The sequence below is a fragment of the Chelonoidis abingdonii genome, chromosome 2, assembly GCF_003597395.2.
Source record: "Chelonoidis abingdonii isolate Lonesome George chromosome 2, CheloAbing_2.0, whole genome shotgun sequence".
Taxonomy (NCBI): Eukaryota; Metazoa; Chordata; order Testudines; family Testudinidae; genus Chelonoidis; species Chelonoidis abingdonii.
Genome location: NC_133770.1, coordinates 76,533,626 through 76,544,873, shown reverse-complemented (window position 1 = coordinate 76,544,873; position 11,248 = coordinate 76,533,626). Strand labels below are relative to the sequence as shown.

General features: G+C 37.8%; 1 protein-coding gene across 2 annotated transcripts in view; it reads left to right on the top strand.

The window, feature by feature from the left end:
- The window catches only part of NEK10 (NIMA related kinase 10), a 174,724-nt gene that overhangs the window by 100,171 nt on the left and 63,305 nt on the right, over window positions 1-11,248 (top strand). For both annotated transcript variants that reach the window (XM_032789290.2, XM_032789285.2), the window contains exons 23-24: window positions 7,861-7,990; window positions 8,587-8,657. In XM_032789290.2, coding sequence (XP_032645181.1) covers window positions 7,861-7,990; window positions 8,587-8,657 — 201 coding nt within the window. The remainder of the gene's footprint in view (window positions 1-7,860; window positions 7,991-8,586; window positions 8,658-11,248) is intronic.

The following is an 11,248-nucleotide window of genomic DNA, read 5'->3' as shown; positions in this document are numbered from 1 at the left end:
GACAGATAAAAGACACAGACCCAAGACAAAGAAGACCCACAAATTCCCTCCCTTAAGCTTTTAAAAAATCCGGTTTCCTGATTGGTCCTCTTGTCAGGTGTTTGGTTCCCTTTGTTAACCCTTTACAGGTAAAAGAAACATTAACCCTTAGCTATCTATCTATGACAGCAGTTACATTATTAAAGGTTATAAAAGTCATATATAGAAAACTATGCCTGCCTGAGGTAGAAAAGAAAACACAGAGAGAGCTGGGGTCTCACCATTTCCATGAAGCTTGAACTGGTCGGGGTTCCCAGGTGATGATGGTAGCTCAGGGTCCTGCCTGCTGGAGACAGGCAGAGCCCCCAGCATGGTCAGTCAGGAGAAGATGGAATCCCAGTGGAACTGATGCAGAGTTTGAATTCAGGCATCATAACACTTACTGGAGCATGAGTAGGGGGTTTTTGTAGGGAAAATACAATGGTTCAAGGGAGAACACTAGATTTGTTTATGGGTAGACTGATGACTCAAGGGTTTTCTTTAGACTAGACAATAGGGGCTGATCACTCCTAGCTATGGGTGATGTTCCTTCTAGGGACCTCACAATGCAATTAGGCTGCTTCAGTATTTTGGATATCGATCAAGGATTCATTACTAGAATTGGTCTGAACACTGCTGAGCTGGGTGTGTGCAGGCACAGGTTCAATAACATCTGGAGTGGAGATCCCCCAGGATGAGTGCTTCTCTGCTTTTCTGGTCCCAGAGTTCAGTGCGGTTCTTGCCTTGGAATCTCTGTTCTCCATTCTGTATGCTGATGAAGATGCCTCCCCATCCCATCTTTGATGCAGATGAGGCTAGGGGAGTTGGCTTAATCTTGTCACCCTTGTTAGGAGGGGTCTAGTTTTGTCTCCTCCTGCCCTTTACTGCTCTCTGCAAGTATTTTCTCTGATTGGTTTTGGTTCAGGCAGAGGCTCGGGGAGGGAGTGTCCTCATGAGTCAGCTAGGCTGGATACTGCTCCCTGGTTCCCCAAGAACATGGAGCTGACTGTTATCACAACTGAACAAAGTAGCACAGGCTTGCAGGATGACTGCATCACCGTAGTTAGGGGTTCACTGAAGTTAGGGGTTCCTTAAAGCAAGGATTCAGCCTCTTTGTTCTATATGAAGAACAAGAATCTTTCCCAGTATGGCAAGGGGACCTCATACTGAGTATGGCTAGGTGCAGCAGAGGAGATGGGGGTACTCAGTGCAGCAGAGGAGATGGGGGTAAACTGGCTCTAAGTAACCTTTCTGCTCTCCCAGCCTGGGGCCACTGGAGCCATTTTGGCCCTTACTGTAATATAGACCAATCTAAAGGCTGTTCTAAGTTCTGCTAGCAAGGTCAGCCCTGTTAGGGACAACTTCTCCAGTGGAGGATTGGAAGGAGTGCTGTATGCTCTGGCCTGCACACATAGCCTAAATGGAGACCACCATCTAAAACAAATCTTTCAAAAAAGTTTGGGGGGGGGGGGTGTTGGGTTCTTTAGAGCAGTAAAGGTAAATGGTAATGGTTGTAAAACAAACAAAAAAGCCCACGCCAATTAATTCATGTTAAAAATTGTGCTCCTGAAATATATTGTGAAATAATAAGTGAAAAATAAATTACTGGGACATTTTCTCAGCTCCTGTTGATATTTTGGCACATGTAAATATTGGTGTTTAATATCAATTAGTTATTTGTCAGATCATTTGTCATTAAGAAAAATGTAATATTACATTTAAATATTTTATTTTCTCAGTCAAATGAAATAAAAATAGATTTCAGAGTTTAAATTGGTGTTTCTGTAATTATTTATTTCCACAATTGTATAGTGTAACACTTCAAAAAACACCAACACCACCACCAAGAAAGATCTTGCACAAAAACCCTGTCATTTTTGAGGGCACCTGCTTATGATTGTGATGGACAATCCATATTTGTTAAATGATGTCAGGTTAAGATTGTGCTTCCTCTAAATTGTTGTTGATTGGTTGCTATGTAGCTGTGAACTGTAACAATGTAGGCTGCTAGTGGTGGGATCTTATTTTACACAGAGACAGATGCTCAGTGCCAATCAAGAAGAGTCGGGAGATCCTTTAACCCTTCGGTTTTGGACAGTGTTCAGTTTTACTCAATTGCAAAATGTAAACATGCATAATTTGCATAATAAACAGGGTTCCCCCCAAGATATTAATAAAAGGTTGAGGGGAGTAACTGTCAAATAGTCTCAATGTGAGTCCTACGTTGATTGGAGGCCTGCTAAAATTTGATCTTAAATAATTGTTGCTGTCCATAGACTGAGTTAAATGTATGGAGAGAAGCTTTCTGGGAAAGGAATGCATGGAGTAGAAAATGAAAATGTGGAGATTACACCCTTTAGAGTTTTTATGGAAGCTATGATAATAGGAGCTACCTGTATCAAATGATTTCATCAATTTTAGAATTACATTCCCTTCATGGTGGCAAAGGATTTATTGCATTGTAAAGTTGCAAACTAAAAGTAATAAAAGTGCTCTCGCTCGCCTGTCCCACATAGGGTGTGTAAAATCTCTTGGAAGTGAGGTGATTAATTTTTATAGACTCTTACGGTACAGTGTGTCTGTTTTAAGAAGCAATGAAAAGAACACACACACACACACATACATAGATACATACATATATATTTTACCAAAAAACCACAATCAAATGAGAAGTTTGAAATGAATTAAAGTATTGAATTTCTTGGTGATAAATTTTAAAATAAAGTGTAAGAGCAAAGTTTCCAATTCTTGATTAAAAATCCTATTTCAGCTCCAGCACTTTAGGGGTAAAGAGAATATCCCTAAAAAGCTTGTGGGGTGAGAAATGCAAAGGGCTGTCGTCAATGTTCACGGTGCCTCTTTATGTAATCTGTCAGGTTTGTGGGTCCTGTTCCTTCTCGTTCATTGCTTTTAATAGTAATTGTGAAGCTGTAATTCCATCTGGGTATTTGTAGCTTGTAGTATAGTATATCAAGAAAAATGCGATGTGGCAACTTCTTTTCTGTTTTTCCTTTTCCTTCTGTGGAATGGTGCTGAAGGCAAAAAGATGTATTTTCATTAAGTTTCATGTGTTTTTTCCTTCCGAGGTTCAAACAGAAAACTGAATATAAACTTGCTGTTTCTTTCAATATTGCTCTCCATCCACTCAATAAACATCATAACAGCTTAATGAATTCAGGGATTTATCATTTCAGTATAAATGGGGCCATCTGGTTCATACAAAATTAGAGATGGAGCCCAAACTGAAACAGCACATCAGAATCCCCTTCAGACTTTGAGAATGCTTGTGTCCAGAAATGAACTTCATGACTTCTACTCATCTCTACGTTGAAAAAGAGTCAACCGGGAATGAATTAACTCTGTCAATATGGTTCAAGACTGAAAAGGTTGCCCCCTTCGTCTCCAGCCAGCTTCTTCTGAGAACAGGAAATGAAATTGGTCCTACTGTCCCTCTGGGCTGCCTATGGTGCTGGTTCAGGATTTAGAAAACAGACAAAAAATCAAATATGCACAGCAATGGATTGAGCAATGTCCAAGTAATCACAGAACAATGACAGTGGTTCATAGCTGAGCACTGAGCTCAGTCAAGCCAAAATAAAAATTTAATCATTTTAAGAAAAATCGTGTCTACCTTTTTCTCTCTTTTTTTTCACTACATGCTGCTCCTTATTTTCCATTGCCCAGGACTTTGGTTTACTGAGCTCATAGCTTACCAGATTACTGGAACGAATCTGAAATTTTGCCCAAAACAAGAAAGAAACCTATAGTAAGATTTCTAATCTATCTGTCTAGGTTCCTATATAACATGCATAACTGTGGTGTCTGAGGGTGAAATTCACCACAGTATAGAGACAGCATAAGGCCTATGCAACACTTAAATTTATGCCATTTATGCCTTATTTTGAGGGATTAAGTGGGATTTAAGTGATTTAAGTCCTATGTGGATCATTTGCACAAGAATGAATTTCACCTTGAGTTAATTGTGAATTTTGCACATACATCTCTCTTATTCCTCCAATCAGCAGAACCTAAAGTTTGGTTGGAGTTTTTCTTTTTCTTTTTCTTTAGGTTTTTTTGTAGTTTTGTTGTGGGAAGACTTAAGTCTAAGAAGTGAGTTTGGCAGTTTACTCTGAAGACACTGATGTTCTGGTCATCCTAATATTTTTTGGGAGTGAGTTTTGGATTGGTAGGGCAGTTATTGAGAAAGCTCCATCGTCCACATTAGGTTAATGCTTGATGTTGATGGTTCCATTGTTCAGTGGAGCATAGCTGTTGTAGAAGGTCACTTGGTTTCACTTTTCAAATTCTAGTGCGTCTTTGGTCAATATTGATACTGGTAGAATCTTCAGCAGTCTTCAACACTTCCATACAATCTATCTACTAGTCATGAGTAAGGCTACGTTTATGTCACGGAATCCGTGACTTCCAGAGACATCCGTGACATTTTCAGCTTCAGCCCATGGGGCTGTAGGACTGGAGCTTGCAGCCAGTTGCTTCGATAATTGTATTTGTGATGTCCTGAGTCTCAAACCCAGCTCTGTGAGTTCCCACACAGCCACTGCATCCTGGCCTCCACCCAGTGTCTGATGAAATCTGGTGGGCTGAGGAGCAAGTAGGACTACAGTGTCAGTCAAGGCACCACCCTGATCCGAGGAGCAACTGGCTCCACCAATTGGCCCAACCACATTATTTAAGCCAGAAGGAGGCACAGGAAGTTGTCAGAGGAACAAGATGATATACAAAATATAACCAATGTAAATTGTACAAAGTAAATCAGATATTTAAAATTCAGTTTGAGCAGCTTTTTAAAAATCATGAGTCAAGTCTGCAAAAATCATAAGTTTGACTTAAAATCATTAGATCTAAAATATTTTGGCTGTTCTTTTTATTTGCCTTCTGGTTTGTGTTTTTAGGAGTCACAAAAGCTAGAAACTGTTTTATTTATTTTTTAATGAAAGCTGAAATTCTCATGTACTCCTGTGATTCCAGGAGCTGGGGCTTTAAAATAAAACACTAAATCTGGTGATACTTGTGATAAAAATGTGAGAATTGACAACTCTGTTTTTTCTAATATGTTAGGCATTTTAAAAAATAATTTATAACCTAGTATCTCTTTTCCAATTAAAGTGATGACTAGAATGGAAGATTGTAGAATTAATAAAATAGGTTTATTTTTCTGGGGCACCAACAATGTGCTTAGCATTGTACAAGCAGAGTAAGGCAAGGTTTTTCCCTCAAGAAGCTCACTGTCCAATTGTGTTGCCAGATTCATGTTTGTGTCTGTGAACAGATCCAGGTTAATGTACAGGATTACCATTTACCTAAGATGACCAGACAGCAAGTGTGAAAAATCAGGACGGGGGTGGGGGGTAATAGGAGCCTATATAAGAAAAAGACCCAAAAATCAGGACTGTCCCTATAAAATCGGGACATACAGTCAATCTACATTTACCAAAAACCTCATAATGAATTGAAAGTCACTGTGAGGAATAACTAAAAGCCATTAATAAAAAGAGTGTTATGTTCTAACACTGGTTTTTTCTCCATGATTATGTAAAGATGGCAACAGTTGAAAGTTGCCAGGTAACCCTCATCCACAAATTTGTACCTTTGCTAACCAATTTGATCAGAAAACTAATAACCAATCAATCCTACTCACTTCCCGACAGAATGCCCACGAGTCCAGTTTCCTGTTGTTGTAGTTACGTTGTTAATGTATCCCTTTTCGCTTCATTTGAAAACCAATCTTGTTTCTTTTATTTTATACATACCAGCGTGCCTTCTAGCATTTAACTTCATATAGACTTGCAACAGTAACTTCAATTTACACAGTGCCTTTTCATGCCAAAACATCTCAAGGCATTTTACTAAAGATGTCAGTAACTTAATCATGCAGTCGGTAATTCCAAGTTCTATGTTATTAGCTAAAAACAAGTGAAGTCAGGCTGATTTTAAGAGTGAAAGAATGGATGCATCCTTGACATCTCTGGTTTGCAGAGAAAAGGTGCTAAATTAAAGAAACTACCATGTAATTTGACATTTAGTTAATGATGAGATATGAAGCCCAGAATCAGGTTACCTTGACTGGCATGAATTGTGACCACATCACAGCAAGAGCATAGTCCAAAATTCTGAAGGGCTTTGTTAACTGAGACAGCACCTGGCATCTCATTAGCAATCAGTTTAAATGAGCCAAAACTGAAATTATTTACTGTCTTCATCTACTGTAAATAGGATCTTAGTAGCAGAACTATTTTTTATCAATTTTAGTCTGTTAATTGTGCAAGCAGCAATATCCGAAAAAGTACATTACTGAAGTCTAAACAAGAGAGAACAAAAGGTATTGTTTTATCACACAAGTAGCAAAATTACATCCTGTAATGTTCCTAATGTAGTAGAGTAGAACTTCAGAGTTACAGACATCTCAGGAATGGAGGTTGTTCATAACTCTGAAATGTTCATAACTCTGAAAAAAATATTATTGTTATTTCACAAGTTTACAACTGAACATTGACTTAATACAGCTTTGAAACTTTATTATGCAGAAGAAAAATGCTGCGTTAACCATCTTAATTTAAATGAAACAAGCACAGAAACAGTTTCCTTACCTTGTTAAATATTTTATTAAATCCCCCCCCCCCCTTTTGTAGTACTTTATGTTTAACGCAATACTGTACTTTATTTGCTTTTTCTGGTTTCTGCTGCTGCCTGATTGCGTACTTCCAGTTTAAATGAGGTGCGTGGTTGACTGGTCAGTTCATAACTGTGTTCGTAACTCAGAAGTTCTACTATAGCAGTTTTGTCACAGTAGACCTGTAATTCAAATATTGGAGCAGCACAGCATTTGACAATGCATGTGTTAATAACATTAGTACATCATATATCACACAAGCAAAATCTGAGTGCAGTAGTTTAGTTTAATCCATTAAACCAACAGTTATTATGAAGGGACAACTCAACAAACCTTTACACCACTAGTGTATTGAGCAGAAGTGTTACAGCAATGGAATAGCTATCAGTTACACTTGTCCTACAGTATTTAAGCAATGAGAAAGTAAATGCTTCCATTTGCAAGCAATTATCTGATCTATCAAAATTCATTGTAGAGCACAGTGAATAACTATCAGCAAATAATTTATTCAAATTTAGCCTATTTTTGCTTGATTAATATCAACAAATGGGGATTTCTCCAAATGCATTACTTATTCAAATTTATTAACAAATATCTTTGATTTTTTAAATTATTGTTAATATTCCAAATTTGAACTGTGTTGCTTAAATACAATTAGTCAGTTAAGTTATGTGGTATTGATTCACAGCTGGGCGAGAAACAAGCACTCCTGGAACGAATAAATACTTGCATGTGCAAAATTTAAATCCTGTTTCCACAAATTCTCCCATGTGTAACCTGAATTTTGCTTTTTGAAATGTTTGCCAATAAAACTTGATTGTGAAAAGTGACCACCTTAGAGGAGTAAGAATTTAGTAAATCAAATGTATTTAAAATTCAAACGAATAGATTTGGATTTTATTTTAGCTTATTTTGCATTATTCAGTGAGCTCTAGTATGTTGTATTTCTGTAAGATTGTGGAATTATAACCAGGTATCATTAGATAAAGTGATAACATTTCATGATGCACAAGTAATATTGCATCACAAACTTAAAGTGGCATTATGCTTTTTAAGAAATGATAACTAATTGCTTTTGTTTTCTGTGTTTACATATTGGTATCACTTTTGTTTTCTGTGTTTACATACTGATATCAATAACTCAGTATTTTCTGTACCTGATCTTTTCTCCCACCTTCAGTGAGTATTAAATTGTATTTATTTTTATTTAGTCCTGAAGTTGTAAAGAGTGAACCATATGGCGAGAAGGCTGATGTCTGGGCTGCAGGGTGCATTCTTTATCAGATGGCAACTCTGAAGCCACCTTTTTACAGCACCAATATGCTCTCCTTGGCAACTAAAGTACGCAGGTTTGGTAGATCAAACTGCAGTTGTTTTTGCATGCACCTTCTGGGTCCCCCAGGGTTCAAATGTACAATTGTAGAAGACAAGCTACTTTGCAGAACAAAAATGTGAATGAGTAGAAGGAAAATCTGGGTGTGGATTGCAGTGTTATCATTGTAACCACTAGAAGTTACACTCTCTACACAGCAGCATCTTACAGTTTAATTACCAACACATTTTTATCCTATTATTTAATGGTAGGATCTTTAGATTCTAAAGGTTTCTGATGGTACTATAGGGTTGGATTTACAATAGGCTGTGCACTAGTAGAAGTCTAGAACATTATCATAAATAAAAGATATTTCAATTTTTGTGTAAATTTCACCCTGACTCAAACGCTGTTGTTCTTTAGCCTAGTTACTTAATATTATATTAATCTGTTTATCTGATAACAAGTTCTGCATTAGAAGAAATGCTCCAAAGTTTCTTTATGTACTTATACTGGTGATGTAATGTCTGTCATGTTGTTCCAAGGAAAAACATTAATCACACAGACTTTCATGTGTATAATGGAATATCTTTATTTTCTTCACTCTCACCTATTTATTTTGCAGATAGTAGAGGCTATGTATGAACCAGTGCCAGAAGGAATTTACTCTGAAAAATTGTCAGTTACTATTAAAAGGTAATTACTCGTGTAGTTTTATTTCTCAATCTTCTCAGAAAGGTGCTTTGTTTTGTACATTTTCATTAATACAGATGGCAATATAACAACTTACTGACTTTAATAATCTTCAGTTTTTGTCTCTGAATGTAAAAGGGCTTCAGAATTAAAAGAAGAGAGATGTGCTCACACTGCTAATAATACATATAAGAGATGCCACTGCCATCAGCGTGTCCAGCCCTGTAATATTGGTTCCTCTTGTAAATGGTTTATTGGTTGCATATTCCCTTTTTTATAATTAAAAAGTGCCTGACAGCTTGAGTCATTTAATAAAATGAGTCTCCTAGTGCTTCTTTTTAAGATATTGCATGTTTCCATATTCTGCAAATTATAATCGAGTGTTCATTTGTTTCTATTGATACAGGAGTTTCTTTAGAAATGTTTTAAATTCAGGATGTTTCTCTTGTATTTATCTTCATGTAATTAGAAGCATTTATGAATGTACAGTTTGTAAATATATATCTATAGATCAGTTATCTCTGTTGTATCCCTAGTTTTTTTCTCCTTCTCTGTGTTTTATATAATTTGGGGATTCAGAGTGTGTATGAATGAACAGATGTGAATTAATTTTAGATTTCCAAATGCTGAAGGCTCTGTCCTTTATTATTGGAATTTGATTTGCTCTCTCATCTTGGCATTACTCTGACATGAAGTAAGTACTCAGGAGACAGGTTTTTTGGAGAGAAGAAATGGTCTAGGCTTATAGAAGCATAGAACTATAGGATTGGAAGGTACCTCAAGAGGTCTTCTAGTTCAGTGATTCTCAAAGCTGGTCCGCTGTTTGTTCAGGGAAAGCCCCTGGAGGGCTGGGCCTGTTTGTTTACCTGCTGTGTCCGCAGGTTCAACCGATTGTGGCTCCCACTGACTGCGGTTCACCGCTCAGGCTAGTGGGGGCTACGGGAAGCAGCGCAGGCTGAGGGATGTGCTGGTTGCCCTTCTTGCAGCCCCCATTGGCCTGGAGCGGCAAACTGCGGCCAGTGGGAGCCGCGATCGGCCAAACCTGTGGACCTGGAAGGTAAACAAACTAGCCTGGCCCACCAGGGGCTTTCCCTTGAACAAGTGGCAGACCGGCTTTGAGAACCACTGTTCTGGTTCAGTCCCCTGCACTCAAGACAGGGCTAAGTACTTAGACCATCCCTAATGAGTGTTTGTCTAACCTGCTCTTAAAAAATCTCCGATGATGGAGATTCCACAACTTCCCTAGACAATTTATTCCAGTGCTTAACTACCCTGACAGTTAGGAAGTTTTTCCTAATGTCCAACCTAAACCTCCCTTGCTACAATTTAAGTCCATTGCTTCTTGTCCTGGCCTCAAAGGTTAAATAGAACAATTTTTCTTCCTCCTCCTTGTAACAACCTTTTATGCACTTGAAAACTGTTATCATGTCCCTTCTCAGTCTTCTCTTCTCCAGACTAAACAAACCAATTTTTTTTCAATCTTCCCTCATAAACCATGTTTTCTAGATATTTAATAATTGTTATTGCTCTTCTCTGGACTCTCTCCAGTTCATCCACATCTTTCCCAAAGTGTGGCACCCAGAACTGGACACAATACTCCGGTTGAGGCCTTACCATTGCAGAGTAGAGCAGAAGAATTAGTTCTTGTTGCTTACAACACTCATGCTAATACATCTCAGAATAATGTTTACTTTTTTTGCAACAGTGTTACACTGTTGAGCCACAAGCTTAATACTGTATGAGTCACTATGACTGGTGATAATGGGCAAAGCAAGAAGTACACAGTTTGAGTTTGTGCACTTCTGAGCAGCTTCAGTTCACCTTGGCTCCCTTTAAAAAAAAAATCAACCTGGAACAAAAATACTTCTGCTTTCTCCCTCAAATGTGGTAATCTGCCTCCAAAAAAGTCAAACTGACCCCGCAAAAGGAGACCTGAGTCCTATATCAGCGTCATTTCTATACATAGAGTTCCTGTTCTCTCATGGCCCTGAATGGTGAGAAATTCTAGCTTCATGTCTAGGCGTAGCAGGATTATTATTAATATTATTATTATTATTTATTTATAATTTTGACAGATACTATTGATGTTTATTATTAAATGTTTTTTTAGATTTTTATTGATCTACATTTTCACAGCTGTGGAAAATTATCGGGGGTCAGGCAATGGGGTCAGACAATAATTACATAATGACAGGAGATGCTGACGTTCAAAGAGCTAAAGATTTAGAACTGTTAAAACACAAATTATCAACATCACATGTCAAAACATAGATCAGGGGTCGGCAACCTTTCTGGAGTGGTGTGCCAAGTCTTCATTTATTCACTCTAATTTAAGGTTTCGCATGCCGGTAATACATTTTAACATTTTTAGAAGGTCTTTTTCTATAAGTCTATAATATATAACCAAACTATTGTTGTATGTAAAGTAAATAAGGTTTCAAAATGTTTAAGAAGCTTCATTTAAAATTAAATTAAAATGTTGAGCCCCCTGGACTGGTGGCCAGGACCCGGGCAGTGTGAGTGCCACTGAAAATCAGCTTGCGTGCCAGCTTTGGCACCCGTTTCATAGGTTGCTTACCCCTGACATAGATAGT